Source organism: Typopeltis vanoorti, chromosome 24 (genome assembly GCF_054136105.1).
Source record: "Typopeltis vanoorti isolate ZY-2024b chromosome 24, IOZ_Tvanoo_1.0, whole genome shotgun sequence".
NCBI lineage: Eukaryota > Metazoa > Arthropoda > Arachnida > Uropygi > Thelyphonidae > Typopeltis > Typopeltis vanoorti.
The window spans coordinates 30,104,443-30,123,953 of NC_143572.1; the positions used below are offsets into that span (position 1 = coordinate 30,104,443).

General features: G+C 34.3%; 2 protein-coding genes across 5 annotated transcripts in view; both read right to left on the minus strand.

Annotated features, from left to right (window-relative positions):
* Nucleotides 1-14,501, minus strand: part of LOC150093066 (very long chain fatty acid elongase 7-like) — a 45,269-nt gene extending 30,768 nt beyond the window's left edge. For 2 of the 4 annotated variants that reach the window (XM_090413790.1, XM_090413789.1), the window contains exons 1-3: nucleotides 11,675-14,500; nucleotides 3,269-3,326; nucleotides 2,328-2,518 (exon numbers count right to left, since the gene is read on the minus strand). In XM_090413790.1, the coding sequence (XP_090269916.1) occupies nucleotides 2,328-2,518; nucleotides 3,269-3,293 (216 nt within the window). In that variant the 5' untranslated portion in view covers nucleotides 3,294-3,326; nucleotides 11,675-14,500. Of the gene's footprint in view, nucleotides 1-2,327; nucleotides 2,519-3,268; nucleotides 3,327-11,343; nucleotides 11,655-11,674 lie in introns of those variants that run through there. The other 2 variants (XM_090413792.1, XM_090413791.1) reach the window with 2 other exon arrangements.
* A 3,967-nt stretch (nucleotides 14,502-18,468) lies between these two features.
* The window catches only part of LOC150093067 (very long chain fatty acid elongase 7-like), a 32,133-nt gene continuing 31,090 nt past the window's right edge, over nucleotides 18,469-19,511 (minus strand). Inside the window, exon 8 of the mRNA XM_090414139.1 lies at nucleotides 18,469-18,762. Within this exon, the coding sequence (XP_090270265.1) occupies nucleotides 18,469-18,762 (294 nt within the window). The remainder of the gene's footprint in view (nucleotides 18,763-19,511) is intronic.

Sequence of the window (19,511 nt, forward strand, 5' to 3'; positions counted from 1 at the left end):
TATGTAAACAGCCTATGAATCTTGGCAGTCATCTCAGTGAGTTGGCATTCATAATAAAACGCTTGCAGACATAAGGAGAGCGAAATTCTATCAATAATAAGTAAACAGGAAAACAAAGTTAACAATCTTTAGAAATGGGAGTGTTTGATAAGCAAGAAAAATGTGAACAGTTTAATTAATACCCTCTTTTAAAAGTGTGATTAAATCTGAATCGGTTTATTAAAGATTGTATGTGTAATCAATGCTATTCGTCTATTAGATAAGATATCAAAAATATTAAGAAAGAAAATGCTTCCTCCAGAAAACTGCAACCTTGATTACAAATGAAATAAGGAACTTTTTTGTTGTTTTTTTGTTATCTTGTGAAAATCTGGGAAAATAATTGTTCTAGGTAACGTGGAAAGATTTAAAGATACGAAGTTGTTTCGTGTCTTTAAATCTTTCATGTCTAATCTTACGCTGAGTAAAACAAATCACAACACAGATTATATCAATAGTTTTCTCATCTAAAAATCGAGACCTTCTTTATCGCCTCTTCTTTTTGCATCAGAGATTGTTATATCATTTAACGGCATATTGGCTATGAAATAACTTCAATAGCAATTAGGAGTTTGCCATTAATCCAATACTTTCTTTACTAAACTAGCCTTAATGTGTGCAGCACTAACACAGAGTTATTCATTTTAGTACTGAATATATCGCATTCTAATATATCCTTAAAGGTGGACAGTTATTCATTGATTTTGTATGTTGCACTTTAAACAAATAAAAAACAAACAGAGATCATTTTGAGTATAAACACACTAATGGACTGGTACGTTTTATCATCGAGCCACTAATATGATTTTATAATGACATCAAATTGTGTGATGCTAATGAATTCTGATGTTCGCTAACATCATACAGGAATTTACTGAATGAAATGGAGTTGAAAATATTTTCATCCGTATCGTTTACAATTAGTTATCTAGTATTCATATAGAAATTAAAATAAGTTAATTAAATTCACTTAAATATACACTATCTACCAATAATTATCCCGACAGTTTAGCAATTTACAATTGATACTAGCAGGCGAACCTTAATATCGAGTATGTCCATCTTTGGCTCTGATCACCTCCTGCACCCTTTGAGGGAGGCTTTCCCCCAATCTATGGAAGACATCAGATGGAATTTTTCTCCACTCCTCAAACAAAGCAGCACTGAGCTCAGCGACAGATCGAAAACGTGTTGCTCTGTACCTCAATCGTTGCTCCAATTCGTCCCACCGGTGTTCGATGGAGTTGAGATCAGGACTTTGCGCTAGAGCATTCTTTTACACTCATCTCTTCATACCATTCCATAACAGCTGCATATTTGTGTCATGGGGTATTGTCGTTTTGATAGTAACACGGGCTCTTTCCGAAAATCTCTACAGTGTATGCGACATCCGATTATCGAGAATATTAAGGTACTGTCTTCATGGAACCAGGTCAACGACCAGTGGTCTCACTCCTAACTAGCTGAATGCACTCCACAATAATACTCCTCCACCATCAAATTTTACTGTGGTACACCATAGTGTGGTAACAAGCTTTCACCAGGCAGTCTAGACACCCACACAAAGCCATCAGACTGGAAACAAGTGAGCCGTCATTTATCCGGATAACTCCAGATTACCGTTTTCCAGTGGTCAATTGTCCAGTTCACCCGCTCTTCGCACCAAGCCAGACGATCCGCCTTGTTTGTTGCTGTGATATTCGGCTTGTGTGCCACTGCTCTTGGGTGGAATTCCAATAAATGGGCTTCTTTTCGTATAGTATTAGTGCTCACCATGGTGTTACTTGCGCTCTGGAACTCATCACAGATGGTCTGTGCCGATTTTTGTTTGCCACCCTGTTTAACATCCTCCTGTCCTTGTCAGTCATTTTCGGCGGCCGCCCGGGATGTTTTCCTGCACTGGAAATCTAGAATGTCTCAATTTGTTGATCACACCGCCAACCGTTGATTTTGGATGTTCTAGTTGAGCAGCAATGGCACATATGGACATACCACTAATGTGACAGCCCATGATTACAGCTCTCTAGAAGGCAGTAACTTCATGTCGTGTTACCATAGCACTTGTATTCAACTGCTACGATGAAATACAGCTTCCTGCTATCTGTTCACCGGTTTTTATGTTATTACCAAACCTAGAATGTTTCATAACTTCAAATAACAGGAGTGTCCAGAAACTTATTGGTAGATAGTGTAAGTAGCTCTTTTTTTATATAAATCTGGCGAATAGTTCTCTAGAACGTGAGTAATTGTAATGACTCAAATGTAATTGAAAGAGTGAAAACACTTACTTCATACGTAATCCATGTACTGATTATAGCCAATACAAAGTTATAGATTAACATTACTCTTTTCAAGTCAAACGGTTCTCTGTCCTTCATCATCATTGGCCCTAACTTTTTGGCGAAAATTATGTAACTGACTGCGATGAGAAACACTGTTCTTGTGTTGGATATAAGAGGCCAATCTGCTATTGTTTTGTCTGAAAATTCAAGACAGAAATATGAAAATGAAAGTCTACAAAAATCACTCTACAGTATATGCGGCACTAGTAGCAGTTGTAACGCAACTACAAATCTCATTAAAAACAATATTACTCGTATACATGAAAAGAAGTGTGGCCTTTAAAAGTGACTACAGATGACTTATCAAATTATTTTTAATTATTCGTATTATTGTTGTTAGAAGAGAAAAAAATGAGTGACGTATAATTCTCTTTCTCTCTCTCTCTTTGTCACTTTCACACACACACACACACACACACACCAATTTATGAAATTGAAATAAATCTGAATGTGAAATTGTTTAAAAAAATTCCTTACTCAATGTTCTAAAATTAATGCAAACATACTTTTGTTAAAATAATAAGAAAAAAAAAGTGAAGTGGATGCTTTTGAGAAACAAGGTGGAACAGGCCAAATAAGTTTTCCATGATCAGATTTTTATCTTACCACAAACAGTAGGCAATTCATGGGAATATAATAAGGATCTCTATTCAGCTGATATTTTTCTAACTTGAAAATCTTCATTGCAAGTGCCCTGAGTTGTTCCATCATCATTAAAGTTTGAATCTCACAACATCTTACATCACATTTCATTATCATCATAATTAGAGGCAATTTTGTAACTTATTATTAATTAAGTTCTGTCAATAATGAATTCTCTTTTAAACCAGTGATAAAGATATTTATTTTTGATATAATTTGTTAAGTTTAATAAAATAAAATCCTACCTGGTGTACCAAATATGGAATCCATGATGATATCTGAACTACTCAACCACCGCTATGCCTGAATATCAGAATAAAAATTATCAATAATCACAATAAAGCAATTAATATTGAATAATTTGTGTTATATATTAAATTGAAATTCAAAAATACGGACTCATCTATATCAGTATTAATAGATATCTGAAATGCATAATGAGAAGTAGAAGCTCGATTCATGATGTGCATGGTGGTGGTTTTACTCTTTTCAGTCGTTTCGAACCTATGTGACTTTGCAGGCATTGACCCCAAAGTGATTTTGGCGAGATTTGTACAGGATAGTTCACTATTTTCCCAACCTCCCCCAATTTCATCCGGGCTCGGGACGGACTGGCACATGTCTGAGACGGTTACAGGCAAATTCATCGAAAAACAGTTAATCGAAAGACAATTCATCGAATGCAATTCATCGATGAATTGCATTCGATGAATGCAATTGTTGAAAATGTCAATAGTCATCTAAGCATTTGCAGTAGAACAGTAGTCAACAGGCAAACTTTTGACACCTTAAAAAATCCTCGGTGTTTTAAATTTTTCCAGTCACTAGGAGCGCTCATTTCTCACCTTTCATATTAGCACAAGTCACTTGCTCTTTTGAAGATTTAAATCCTTGAGTACTTTTATTTTTAAACAAATAACTATGCTCAGGCATCGCACGAAAATCGTCCTATTTCGTCTGCATTGTAAATATCCTCCGGAGAATATGTAAATATCGTATATTTCGTCTGCATTGTAAATATCCTCCATATTCAGCAATAATTTTTGGCCACTCGGTCTTAATCCACGCATCAGCTGATAAAAAAGCAGCACTTTTCTCTTCACAATGAATAGCTTGTAATTCTCTCGCGTTTTCGCTGTTAAACCATCCATCAGTTGCGGTGCAATTTTCTTTGCCCACTGTCTTTCCAAGTTCTGCTTTTTAACGCATCAAAGGCCTATTAATCAAAGCATTTTCACGAACATCATTGAACCAAATTTTTAATGCTGATTCAACTTGAGTGTGCTTACCAGATCGGACTCTCTTCCATCTTCTAATTAGTAACAGCTGAGTTTCAATGTTTGATCTATTTTTTAAGTTACACACGAGTGGTTGTGAAATTTGTGAATGCACAGCCGCACCACGCTGCCTCATTTTGGTCAACTTATCATAGCACTCCAAAATTCTTTGCTTTTCTTGAAAAGATAAATCTTTAGGTGTTTTACTTGCTTCTGCCATAATAAAAAGGGCACTCAAAGTCAAATTCACTTACTGAAAGAGAGCATGAAAATAAACTCGAAAAATCATATTTAGCCTGTATTTATAACCCCCCCCAGCAGCATTTGCCTCGAAGATTTAAGATTGCCCACCGGCATTTGCCTGGAAGATATAAGATTTACGGAAGAATAAGATTAAAGGAAGATTAACCAAAACGTTTTTGACAAAACAACTTGGTCAAAATCTCTCCTGATTAACTCGTATTTTTTAGAGTTCTAAGACGCAAAACATTCGAGGATTTTTCTAACAGTAACCATAACTTTGATTATAATAGACGGATTATTTGTAATTCATTTTTAATGTTATGTTTTGGGACCGACTGATTTTGATAACAAAAACCTATTGATAATATTATCCGCGGTTACAATAAGCGGATTCTACTGTATTAAACATAAACATTGTATTAGGAAAAAAGTTAATTAAATTTTATTTATATGCCTTTTTTCCTCCTCTCTCATTTTGACATAAGAACATTCTTCCTTTATCTACCAAATAAGCTGAGGAACTTATCTATCAGATAAGCTGAGGAGCTTATCTACCAGATAAGCTCCTCAGTTAGCATCCTACAATCTGCATACTCTCAGAGTCACATCTTACTATCATGGTACGTTTTTGACTTACAGCCATATCCAATCTTTTTCAGTTATCCTTAGCTAGTTTTATATGAAACAATATCTGCAGGTAACACATTCGGAAGCAATCTATATGACAGTGACTCTTTAAGATTTTACATTTTTTGTTGTGGTATATATGACAGCAATTGAAATCTCTTCTATATTTAATTCCGCATTATTATGTTAAGTGGTAAAATCTCGAAGGGTCTCTGATTTATTTATTTCTATTTTATTTATTTATTATTTTTCCTATATATATTTGGGATATGTATGTATTCTGCTATCTTTTCCACATTCCTTCTATTAGGCATTAAAAATAGAGCTTCATCATATGGCTAATATAGAACTTGTTAGGAACCGTACATTTTAAAACTTTAAATAAACATAAATTTCTTGAATATTTTCAAGTCATCTAATTTGCAGCAGTGACATGCTATTCTCAATTGGCCTGCTCTTAGATAGAAATCCACTTAGAACGCCACTCAGAAATGATCTGATTTGTGACTAATTTGAAGCATAATATTCAGCGTGTTCAAGTAGTCGGTATCTCTGAACATCACCCTTGTTCAATCTTGTTCAAAATGGTAGATAGATTCCTTAAGATACCATAATTTGAAATGGTTTTATTTTTCTGCAGAGATTGATAAAATTTGAAGCAGATTTGCTTGGGCATCTGCGGTCAACTACCCAAAATCCACAAGGATTCTGCCAGAACCACGCTGCTGAAAATTTATTTCGCTATATATTTCAGCTTTTACTTCCTTTATAACGATAGCATTAACCACAAAGTTGTTTTCAAACGACAACACTAGTAAGTCAGGGAATAAGAAGTATTAGAGTTATTTCTTTACCAAATTTTGATAATAATTTCAATAATTCCATTCAAATACCTCTTATTGAAATAGATGGAAGTAAACGCGCTACTGCGTATTACAGTTATACTGGCATTAATATTTTTTTTATAATAAAAATATTAGAGGATCGTTTGCAAAAATCTAGGATTATTATCCTCTCTAGGATAGTTTTGTTAATGAAAACGTGTTTTCATTAACAAAACTGTTTGCGCTACTGATTAAGGTGTGTACTGCTAGATATCGATCTTTTTTATATAAATAAATGTTTTTTTATATATAAACTGTTTACTTAGGGCATTGTTTATTCTTTGCAAAAGGAAAAAAAAAGATAAAAAGAAAAATAAAAAAACAGAAAAAATACAATTCTTCAAGACTTTTGCTAAGAAATCAAGGTCATCAAGTGCAGATTCCAATACGATGTACTGTATGTTGTTTAAGAATTTGAATTGTTGTGTATGTGATTGTGATTGAAAATTATGCCGGCCTTCTTTAACTTAAAATATTCAATTTTAAATATCTACTGATGTTACTATTATTTTTAACATTCATTTCTTTCAAATTACTTCATTAAACTAAATAAACAAGAAACGGCAATAATAGCAAGGTGACGGATTATAATTCTGAGTCTGAAAGATGAACAGCATCCTTGATCTCTCTCCCTCTCTCTCTCTCTCTCTCTCTCTCTCTCTCTCTCTCTCTCTCTCTAGCTCATCCGACTCTGGAGATAAATGAAAAAAGTTGAGTCTGGTGTTCACTGTGCTTTTAGTTCCTATGGACTTACCCAATTTTTAGTTTCAGTTGGACAGGCAAAATGGGCCTACAACTTGTAGGCAGCGTAGGAATGTTAAATACTTGTGCTCTTCGTCTGCATCGTTTACTTTTTAAGACGTATAAAATAAACCTGTCGGGAAAATTCCATCTTTGTATGCTACCTACTCTTTCACGCCAAACTCAAAGTCCTTTATGATGATGTAAATAGCATTAGAATCCACTAAGGAGGTATTTGAGTTACGTGCAGTTATTTACTAAATAAACTTTTACGAATCGATATATTCCATGTAATCTATGTAATCTGTTCTATGAATCTAACTAATCAGACGAATGCTACTTATGGCTGCCGGAAAACATATATTTAATCCAATGTTCATCCTACCCAAGGGCATTAACACAAACATTTTCTGTAGGATTGATATTTATGTTAATTCCACCAAATTACTACTGAGGAATGTTGACAGAATAGATGATTTGTAAACCCGTATGTAAAGATCATACATGAAACTTTCGTTTTTTTAGCCACTCACATCTCTAGCAACCGGGTGGTGAGCTGAGAGATCTGAAACACACCAATCATTAAAATTAGGACTTGTAGAACTATTTATGCTGCCGTGGTAATCGAACTCACATTCGTAGAAAACTTGGTAAAAGTTTTATCGAAACGTATCAAATGCTTCACAAAGCATACGCTGATGAATGCCTATCCCGTACTCAATTTCTCGAGTGGTTTAAGCGATTTCAAAGTGGTCATGAGACACTTGAGAACGACGAAAAGCGGGGCCGTCCAAAAACTGGACTGAGCCAGGTTAACATCCAAAAAGTCGTGATTTCATCAAAGAAAATTCGAAACCGCTCGTGAGATTGACTGAATATGAATTGGGGATTCCAAAGTCAACTCTGCACGACATTTTGACCGAGAGTTTGGGCCTTCGTAAATTGAATTCGCGATTTGTTCCCCACAAGTTGACCAACGACCAAAAAATGTGTCAAATTGAGAACACTGCAAGGACCTCATTAAAACCGTAAGGATTCAAACTTCCTTGAAACGATCGTTACTGGTGACGAAACGTGGTGTTTTGAGTATGAGCGCAAAAATAAGATCCAGAGTGCTGATTGGAGGGCATTCGAAAAAACGTCGCTTGGAGAAGTCAAAAGTAAAGACATTGTTTCTACAATTCCAAAGGCATTATCCATAACGAATTCGTTCCGCCTGGTCAAACGGTTAATGGTGAGTTTTATCTCGAAGTTTTGAAACGATTGATAGCGAGAATTCGTCGCGGAGGGCATGAAATCGTGACGACCGACCGTTCGTCAAAACACACTGTCACTCTTGGCACTATAACTCGGCTTCTAATGAAGCAAAATAAACAGTTGACACAGCACTAATGAAGTTTGCCGCTTTCGACAACAAAAAGATACAACAGGTAGCGCCATTAGTTTCTTCAATTTTCGAAAATTTCGGTTTCTTTTTTGGACAGAGGGTGTGTATTTAAGTGTAAGGAAAAAGACAAAAACCTTGATACACACAGGCAAGTATGCATGAATAATGTGAAATACATGAACGGGTATTTAAAAGTTTATAGAAGATTTTGACACTCATAATTAACTGCAATAATGAAACAGAAGAAAACCAGTTTACTCGTAGTTACGAGAAGGGCGACAGCAAGAAATCATGGTCAGAGCAGTAACTTGCTTTCCAAGAAGATAACGCTTAAAGCGCGACCGATAATAAAAATATTGTCGACGTATCTTCGCAAAATTTTTGGTTGTGTTCCTTGATATGGGAGGGCTATTCTTTCAGACCACTCCATGAATACGTCAGCTAACATAGGAAAGAGAGAGAGAGAGAGAGAGAGAGAGAGAGAGAGAGAGAGAGAGAGAGAGAGAGAGAGAGAGAGAGAGCCGAGGGTTCCCTTAGCTAGATCCACTGTATCGATTCTCCCCGCAAACATCTTTGGGCGAATAGTTTGTACGGAATTTCACAGGAGAAATCAGAACGCTTTAGTACTGAAAGTAAGCAAAAAACGAAGAAGCTTTCAAACCTTATAAACTCAAGAAACAATGATAATAACAGATTACCACTCAATAAATGGTTATCAACAAGTCCTCAAAAAAGTTATCTGATCATGAAACGAACATCCTTTCCCATAGGTTCAATTTTGAGATGCCCCCAAGTAAGATTACTGAATTAGATTTGATGGAAAATGTGGGAAAAAACCTCCAAAGAATACCAAGATGATGCCCCAGATTTTATTCGCCTCCATGCAGTGTCCTCCTTTTACAAGCAATAACGCATAAAAGCAATATCAAAAAAGGTTTAACTAAAGGTCTAATACATTAAAAAGGACAAACACATCCACAAAGGCAAGTCGTTTTGAACTCCACAGAATACGTAAGATAAATGAAATCACTCTTAGAAGACATTAACCCTTTCCGTAAGTGTTCCAAACATTAAACACTTACCAATACTTCAGGAAATTTTCCTATAGATACAATGGATCTATTTAAACATTGTAGTAAAATAACTTTTATCAAATTTAAAGAAGACGTTTTTGAACAGAAAGATGGATTAGCTATCGGATCTCCGTCCCCCTTCTCTCTCTCTCTCTCTCTCTCTCTCTCTCTCTGTCTTCTATGTTAACCAATACATATGGAGTGATGTTTGAAAGAATAGCCGTCCAGTGTCAAGGAACAGAACAAAAAATTTGGCGAAGATACATCGACGATATTTTTATCATTTGGTCCGGTTCTACTACCCCCCAATTGGAATATTTCTCTACCTTCCTAACACCATTCATTCTCAAATCAAATTCGGAGTTGAATTAGAAGGAAGTTTCTTTAGCGATTTTGGATGCGTTACTTGCGATATCAGAGGAATACACATCAACTTCTCAGTCTCCTGGAAACTAACTAACACAGGACGTTTTTCAAGCAACTTCACATCATCACTTAGCACAAAAACTAATCTGTTACTTATGCGATAGAGCCCTACAGAATTTCCACGATTATAAGTAAAAAACCAAGAACTACAGTATCTCATTTCAGTCGTTTAAATCCTTTTAAAAATGGCCTCAATAGTCAGATAAAATGAGTTTAAAAATTCTACCGCAAGCTAAAAAAATAAAAATATATAAAAAAAAACAAAAATAAATAAACAAACCAAGAATATAAAGAAAGCAATGATTCTCTCATCTGTGCAATCAATCACAGATAAAATATCGAGATTGTTTCACCAAAAACATCTAAAATTGCCTTCTACCTATTGAACAAAATCTAAAATCATCTGAAAACTCTTATACCACCAAATTCTTCACTTAAAAAACCAGGTGTCTACAAGATCAGGTGCAGTTGTGAGCCACATTTGTCCTCTGTAGGTAGATACGCCGATCAGTACACATCAAGATGTGTACTGATCGGCGTGTACCGACGTGTACCGATGTGTACTAAAAAATTAAAAATGAAAGAAATCACAAACCAGGGCTGGTAGGACATACATCAGATGCAAAGCTAGTTGAATGGCAACAAACTGAAATGCTACCAATTCATTATCGACCTGGGATTACTCTCGCCTATGACACAGAGTTCGGTTTGGTTTATTTAGATTTACTGCTGAATGCAACTCTGGCAATGAGGCCAGTGTATTATATTTGTTAATATCGTGTGTTCAAATGGAAGTGGCAGGATTATTCGTCCTGACAACTAAGGAATTTCCTCTCGCCAAACAGGCAATAAGGAGACATAGGATCCCGTAAATCACAGACCAAATACACTGGACCCATAAATTTAGTTGATTCGTCCATAATTCAAAACAACCCAAACTCCTACCTCAATAGGAGATCAATTATCTCTCAACTTTCAGTTGTATACTCCTTATAAAAGGTTATTCAGTTGTAGACACGATTCGAATCTATTTTTATTATTTTATTTTTATATATATTTTTTATTTATTTATAGTTTTTATGCTTATATGTATTTTTCATCCAATGGCGATTGTCATTATGGACTAAACTGCACAGATTTTCAAACTATCTGTTCTTGAGCGAAACTCAATATATCCTGCTATGAAAACATCTAAATCGACTGAGGGAACACTAAGTAGTTAATTTCGTGGGCTTCTGTGATGGGAGGGCTGAAAACATCTGATAAAGACAGAACAAAAATTATATTAAAGTTATTCATATAACCACAATAAATAACATATCCTACAATGCGTTAACCCACTGGTTTCATCAAATTGTAATAAATTGTTCTTTTTTTCTTTTAGAATATATAAGAAGACATGTCACACATGTCAATTCTTTTAGTGATTATCACTACTTATCAGCACCTGTCGTATATTAATACATTTAAGATATTAGTAAGGTTATTTCTTAAATAACAACTAAAACCTTGCAGAAATGTAGAATAATTTATAGAATAATACAAGAGAGATTATTGATCTAAATTTAATGCTATAAAAAGGAGGATGTATTTCTCACATTCTGCTATTAGAATTCTGCATGAAAATTAAAAATTAATACATAAACATTTTAAGCAACTTACAGATACTGAGAATATCACTCCTTTCCTTAAGTTGTTACAGTAATACTGAATACAGCGATATCCACGATTGAGTAAATTCTGATTATCAAAGAAGCAGTCGAACAAGTTTTCAACAAAACTACATATCAGATAGCTGTGTAATCTTATTAAAATGAATATCAGGTAAGAACAAATATCAGCTGCATTTAAATAAAGGAATGAAGGCTAAGGTATTTACATAATCCTGTATGTTAAGGAAATTTCAGCAGTTTTGAAAAAAAGAAAATCGTATATAACACTGCAGTTATTGATTCGACATTATTATTATCGACAATCTATCTTGAAAACTTACGCAATGTTGGGAAAAAGTTTCCTTCGAATGGCATTAGAACACACCTTATTAATTTGTTGTTCACCTTGATGAGTAGATGGATTTTCCTTTCCTGCATATGATCCCTTCAGCTCACACACACACATGAAAATACAAGGCAATCGACGATAGGAGCTATTTGTAGAGGAGAGATATGTTAGTAGAGTAATTTAAAGCTGTGCAAAATATTCCGATCCCTTTAACTCACATGTTCTTCGCTACAACCTTGAAGTATTTCAACTATAAACAAAATAATAACAACACACAGATTTCGCATTGTTCATTAAGAGGAGTCGTTACCTATACACCGCTGGGAAAGAATTCAGCGGACACCCATAACACCCACAATGAGCAAGGTGCATCGATCCATGTAACGAACCACGTGCTAGTAGCCTGTAATATGATGCAGAAATATGATGCTCCCAAGACAGTACAATTGTGCCGGTTGTAATGGATGCGAGAAGGGACTAACGGAGTTTGAAAGAGGCCTTATGAGAGGATGACATGTTTTTGCCAAATTGTTGAAAGATCGCGCCATCTCAATGATACCACACTAAACTACCATACACGTCATAATTTGCTTCGTCACATTCATAGCACTTTTCATTTATGGGATCGGAGGTGGCTTGTCAAAGAATGCCAAAATTAGAATCCTCTGCTTTTCACTTATTCTAGCGAAATATTTCCTTAGCCCATTCAAATTAGTGTTGTAATATAATATACACAACTTTATATACACAATATTATATTACTTAAATAGAACACAGTCTGTTGTATATAAGTAATAAAAAGGATTAGCATTTTAAGAAATACATAGAAATTAGATCAGAAAAACAAAAATTAATTTAACATTATACAAAATAAAATATTATAAAAAAGCTAAATAAAATGTAACTAAATGAATAATAGAGATACAGGAAGAAATTATATTTTCTAAAATATCACTTGTTTTGCATTTGTTTTTTCATATATAGCTTTATTTTGGGGAAGAATTTTCTCGCGATGTGTTATTATGTTCGCGAAGAACAGTCAGTGAAATACTCTGTGGTAACGCGCAGCCATGTTTGTGGTTACATGTAGTGATGTGCGTGTACAATTCCTCACAGAAGAAGAAAGAAATCTGTGTTGGCGTTTATTAACAATAGTTGTATTCCTTAGGAAAAACGATATTTGAATAAAAATATTATTCAGAAAAAGACAGAGATGGATGAACGAGGATAGGCGGACGGAAAAGTAATTTCGTTATTTTGCAGTGGAACCATATGCAACATTGCCTGCAAATGTCAGCGTTTGTACATTTTTAGAATTAGAAGAATGATACTGACCAGGTAAGCACTCAAGGAAATCTTATGCAGAAAAGAAGAAGGAAGTGTCAGAAATACAGTGCATATTCAAAAATGATTAAAAAATGGCAAATCTTTGAGAGATGTCATTTTAAGTGGATTGTCCCCATCTGGTTAGTATCAAAAATTCTTAAATCATTTTGTTTGTGGCAACAGGATCGTAAGATTTGTTAGATTTCGGATTGATGTAGGAAAAGCGATATTTGAATAAAAATATTGTTCAGAAAAAACAAAAACAATATAACCAGAATGAATGCAATGCTTTAATAAAGTGAACATTTTTTTGGATAATTTGTCCTGTTAAAGACTGCGAGTGAACTTCCTCATAATATTCGCCTCTCATTACGCTATCTACATCCTCTTATCCCACGAATCTATGGAGTTCCAAAAATTCATAAAGAAAACATCCCTCTTCGCCCAATTGTGGAAGGAATTGATTCACCTACATATAAACTTTCAAAATATTTAGCAAAGTACCTCAACTGTTTCTTCAATAAATCTTCATCTTTCATCAAAAACACCACAGAATTTGTTTCTCATATTAAAGATATTTCCATCGATGATAATGATATTCTAGCTAGTTTGGACATTATATCTTTATTTACTAACGTTCCTACGGACGAGGTACTTACATTACTACAGGACAAATTATCCACAAAAAAGTTCACTTTATTAAAGCATTGCATTCATTCTGGTTATTTCAGATATAAGGAACTCCATTTACCAACAAAAACAAGGCCTGGCAATGGGCAACCCTTTGTCCCCAGTGCTAGCTAACATCTTCCTTGAAGACTTTGAAAAGAAAGCCATATCATTTAAACCAAAAGTTTGGAAAAGATATGTTGATGATATATTCATTATTTGGAATCACGGGCACACAGCTCTCACAGATTTTCTTCGTCATCTAAACATCCAACATCCTAATATAAAATTTACTGCTGATATAGAAAATAATAACTCTTTAACTTTTTTGGATGTTATGCTTACACGATGCTCTGAAAGATTAAAAATCTCTATGTACAGAAAACCTACGCATACCAATAGATATCTGCATAATCTTTCTCATCATTTTCCACCACAAAAACTTGGAATTATATCTACCTTAGGACACAGAGCACGTTCTCTCTTAAATGAACAAGATGAACTACAAAAAGAAATGAATCACCTCACTCTTATTTTTAAACAAAATGGATACTCTGAAAAAACAATTAAGAAATTTCTTCTGAACCCTCCTAAGCAGTGCACAACAGAGACTATTAATTTTAAAGGTATCATCTCCATTCCATACATTAGCACAGTCTCTAAGAAAATAGCTAAAGTCCTTAAAAAATATAATATCAGGACCTTCTTCACCACACTTCCAAAAATCCGCTCTCTAATCAACCATCCAAAACCTACTCATCACAACCTTAAGTACCCTGGAGTATATAAATTGTGGTGTGATTGCAATATCCCATACTTTGGTCAAACTAACAAATCTATTGAACAACGCATAGAAGAGCATAAGAGAGACATCTCATACAAAAGATCTCATGCAACTGCGTTATCCAGTCATGTTCTTTTTTCAAATAATCCTAATGATGACCAACAAAGCCACTCTGTATGCTGGAATAGATCAGAAAATATTTTTCGCTGTGAAGATGAGTTTGAAAGGAAAATCGTAGAATCAAGGGAAATCCTATTGAACCCGGTCCACTTAAATAATAATTTAAGTTATAACATCCCAGATAGCCATGCTGCAGTTATTCAATATTGGCGTTCACGTGAACTTGAACGCACAATTGCAACAAACAATGGCACGCCAGTTGGAACAACTTGAAAAATACAACGTTTTTATGTATCGATTATGTGAGGCAATTTGTACCTGTAATTTACAGTTTGTTTAAATAATTCAATGTTTATTAGTATTCCTTTCCTTTATAAATACCTGAAGAAGGCTGCTATATGCCGAAACTAGTAGTATTTATCATTAAAATCTTTATATGTTATCTCGGTCTTGGAGTCATTAAATCAATTTTTTTCAAATATATATATATATATATATATATATATATATATATATATAGGAACATAACTGCAATAAATCAATTGATTATATACATATATCCATTATTGGACACCCACACATATCGGAGAAAAGATCAACGATGTCCAAAAGGAATAATGGATTGGATTGGATATATATATATATATATATATGTGTGTGTGTGTGTGTGTGTGTGTGTGTGTGTGTGGTGTGTGTGTGGTGTGTGTGATTTAGCTGTCAGAGAGCACAAGGGATGTTTGCTTATGCTCTTGAATGATAGCACAATGTCCGCATTGTGCAAGCATGGAAGACTAGGCATTTCACATGTTTGTATAACTTGAGTCTCAGTTCATGAATTGTACAACAGGAATCGAAGGAGTGTATAATAGTTCCATTTGCACAAGAGTGGTGCAAAAGCTGATGTATCTTGCTACTCGCCTATGTTTATTTCTGGTGTGGTAGTGAAGATTTTAGAGAATTTGATAAGAACTCAGCATACAAAAATGGGTAGACAAACATGCTATACTCTTCAAGCACAGCATGCGTTTATTGAAGGAAGGTTATGTTTTAGCAATTTGCTCATATTTTATATCAATGTTGCGGCTGAATTGGATGAAAGGATTGGATACACTATGAAGATGTTGATGATGTTTTCTAAAGCATGTGATAGCATACCACACAAAAGGCTGTTGCATAAACTGGAGAATATGGGATTGGAATATAACTCTTGACTTGGATCAGGGAATGGGTGACAGACATGTATCAAAAAGTGGTATACAGTGGGTGTGAATCTGTCACATTTAAGGTGACCAGTGGTGTACCTAAGGATTCAGTCCTTCGGCCATTATTGTCAAATCTATATATTAATTACATCAGTCAGGGTCTAACATCAGATTTGCTATTGCTTGCCGATGATGCGAAAATTGGCAAAGCTATCAGGGATGCTACCAATAATAAGCACGTACATAATTATTTAAATAGGCTGGAGATTTGGGCAAACGAATTATTATCTGCGTGTATATGTGTGTGTGTGGGTGGGGGGTGTTACTCATAGCATTTTCCAAACGAATTTGGAAAATGGCTATCAGTAATGCTAATAAGTATAAAGTTATGCGTTTTGACGTGATGATAATTCCAGCGCCATATTAGCTGGGTTATGCTACAAAAAAACTGAGAAGAAAAGGGATCTTGGCATATTGAAGTTCAAAGGTCACATAGCAAAAGTTGCAAATACAACTCAAAAGATAACTACAATGTTGAAGCGAACCTTGACATGTAAGGAAAAGGAAGTCGTTTTGCCTGTTTAAAAGGCTTTGATAAGTTCACATTTGGATTATTATTCGCAGATTTGGTCTCCCGGATTCCAATGGGATAAAGAAGCTGTGGAATGGCTGCAAAGAAGAAGAGTTACCAAGATTATATCCGGATTGTAGGATTCAGATTACGAGGACAGGTTGCGAGTATGTGGATTGCAGACTCTGGTTAATAGGAGACAGAGGGGTGGTAATATACAGAACTATACATTTTTAAATTGGTGTTATAGGATATCGACTGATGAAATTTTTCGTTATATGGAAAGTGGGGAGAGAACACGGGGATATTCAAGTAAGTTAAGTTTGTTCCCCATCAAGAAACGTGTAAGAGCTAGGTTTTGTTCCAAGAGAGTAGTGATTAATCGATTGTTTGCCTTTAGGGGTAATGAGTGCATCTAGTTTGAGTGAATTTAAGGGAAGGTGTGATCTTTGGTGTGGTGGATGATTTATAGCCTCCGTGCAGGAGTCCTCGACTCCCTGGTGGTCTCAGATGATGATGAGGATGAAAATAATAATAATAATAAAAATATTGTGTGTGTGGGGGGTGATATTAAGGAAGATTTAGCTGCCAGAGAGCACAAGGAATATTTTGATATGCTCTTCCTTCCATGCTTGCACAATGCAAGGGTTCTGACAGCCCAATTTGTCTGTACAATGACTAAAAAAATAAAAAGAAAACCATTTTTTTCACGTTATCAGTATTGCTTTAGGCTGCTAAAGTAATTATTTGAAACATAGATATGAAATGTTACCAAACCACGTTGGAGGTTCTTTCGTGCTGCTTTTTTCCTGCTTTTCTTGATTCCTCTATTTAATGCGTTGCATTGCTGCTTACTAATTATGCGTTTGAATTACGCATTTATACAATAATAAATTATTTTTCCGAGATTCGTTTATTGGCGAAAATGGATCTATTTCTGAGATTATTAATTGAAGGAGAATATTTGTTCATTCTAAGATTCTGTTTTCTGAGTGCTGAATGCAGCAAAGAAATACAATCTGAAACATTGGAAATTTAAAGATGAGATTGTGAGACAAACTCACTGCATGAAAAGCAACGGAGTAATACATTATTCAACTCCTCTTAGTTGTTATTTCTGAAATAAAGGATTTTTTCCAAATGCCTCATATAAACACTATAATATGATGATAATTATATGTACTCAACTGACTATATGATTCATTTATATAATTTTTATGTAGTTTTGTATTTATTTTCATGTAATCTGGAAACCCTGCTCTAGCAGTACACATGAAACCTCTCAAAGCCACATAATGATCCTACATTCTGTCACCTTGTTTCATCCCATGCGATGAAATTAATCTCCATTTAAGGACAAGTATAAACATCTAGTTATATCTATGTTTGTGATTGACTTATCGGTTCATCATTTTTCCCTTAACGTGGCAGGTTCAATGATTTACACAGACAAATAACTTGGCTTTATATGCAGCTAATTTATATTCAGAGATGACGGTTATCATAGCCTGTTATATGTGCAAAAGAATGTATTCTCTGACCAGAATGCCTGCTGTAAATAATGACTAAAGTTTTTCTAAAGGAAAATCCTCCAATATATATAAGCCCAGCTAATTCACCTTCAGCTGAAACGTAATGAAAGTTCTTCTCGTCATACGTGATGTGAATTCAGATCCTATAAACAAACAGGCATTATCAATTTCAATTTCTGCAGAGACCCGTGTAGTCGATTTACACTAGCAACATTTTTTTAAAACTTTAAAAAATGTCTAAGGTAAACCAGATACTCGTAAATTTCAAGTTAAAAAATTAATTTCATTAGCTTTGATAAAAATTTGTTAGATAAATGGTTTCCCCCGAGGTTAACATAGTTTAGTTTTAGTCCAGTTTTATCGTAGTATATTAAAGAGGACCTACTGATTCGGTTTCACTTTTTTTTCCAAGAGGGGGAAAACAGCATTAGTTAAGCTTACTTGGCGAAATGGATCCAATGGAGAATTGATTGTGTGCTTATGGATTTTATTGAATATGAATCGTATGGAAAATTAGTAGATCGAATAGAACTATAATTAAATAACAAAAAAATTCTCTTCGCTATCTCCTTGAATCACAGATTAAGAGTTTATTATCGTTTTCGACACGGTTTTCCGATGAATTATCTGAGGATCCTCTGATGCATTCTTCCTTTCTGCGAATTGCCGATGATCTCCGAGACACGGCGTTGTAACAGACTTCTGCATTTCCGACACATTACCGCTTTTGATATATTCCTGAACATAAAAGTTAACGAATAGAGAAAGGAATATTCCACTTCCAGCAGAATATATTATGCAAAATATGGTGGGAAAACCACAATCCTGGAATAACATAATCTGCAGGTAGTACGCAAATATTAGGAACAGCTGCACCTGAAAAATAAGGAAGAAATATTACTTCTGTAGTTATTAGACTTATGAACGTTATTCTATTTATATGAGACAGTTGACTGTTTAAATTGCTGAGAGAGAGATGGTGATTGAAAGAGTGAGTGATAAGTCATATAGAGATTCAGTTTAATCTAAACTGTCAATAACGGATATCTTTGCAATATGAACTAAATAATTTCTCCTTTTATGTTTTCTGTACATTAACTGAAGTGTTTTCATTTAAAAGGATAACATTTGTTGTAAAAATCTCTGGTTTAAAACATTAATAGAAAAAAAAACGAACTTTGATAAAATTTACTTTACAATTAGGAAATACTTTAATTGGTAATGACTGAATGATACATATGGAAAATGTTTCTCTAGAGAATCGTATTTATACCATCATGAGATATTAACACTTTTATTTAGTTCAGTTGGCAGTAACTTCAAGATATTTAGCATAACTAATACAATTAATGTGTATCGTTGGGATTCGAAAATTGCTTAAGTTCCATTTTTATTTAACTGAATAAATCCAATAATGCTAATAAAAATGGTTTTGTTTCGGTAAATAACATAATTAAAAAATAATGTGTCGTAGTTAACTAAAATGTATAAATAATAAACTTTATATTCATAAATTATAATGTATGGGCAGGGGAATAGTCCTGATATGTCTATGAACAACTAAACGGTGTACTCTCACTAGTAATTAAATGCCATTATTATTATTATTATTATTATTATTATGT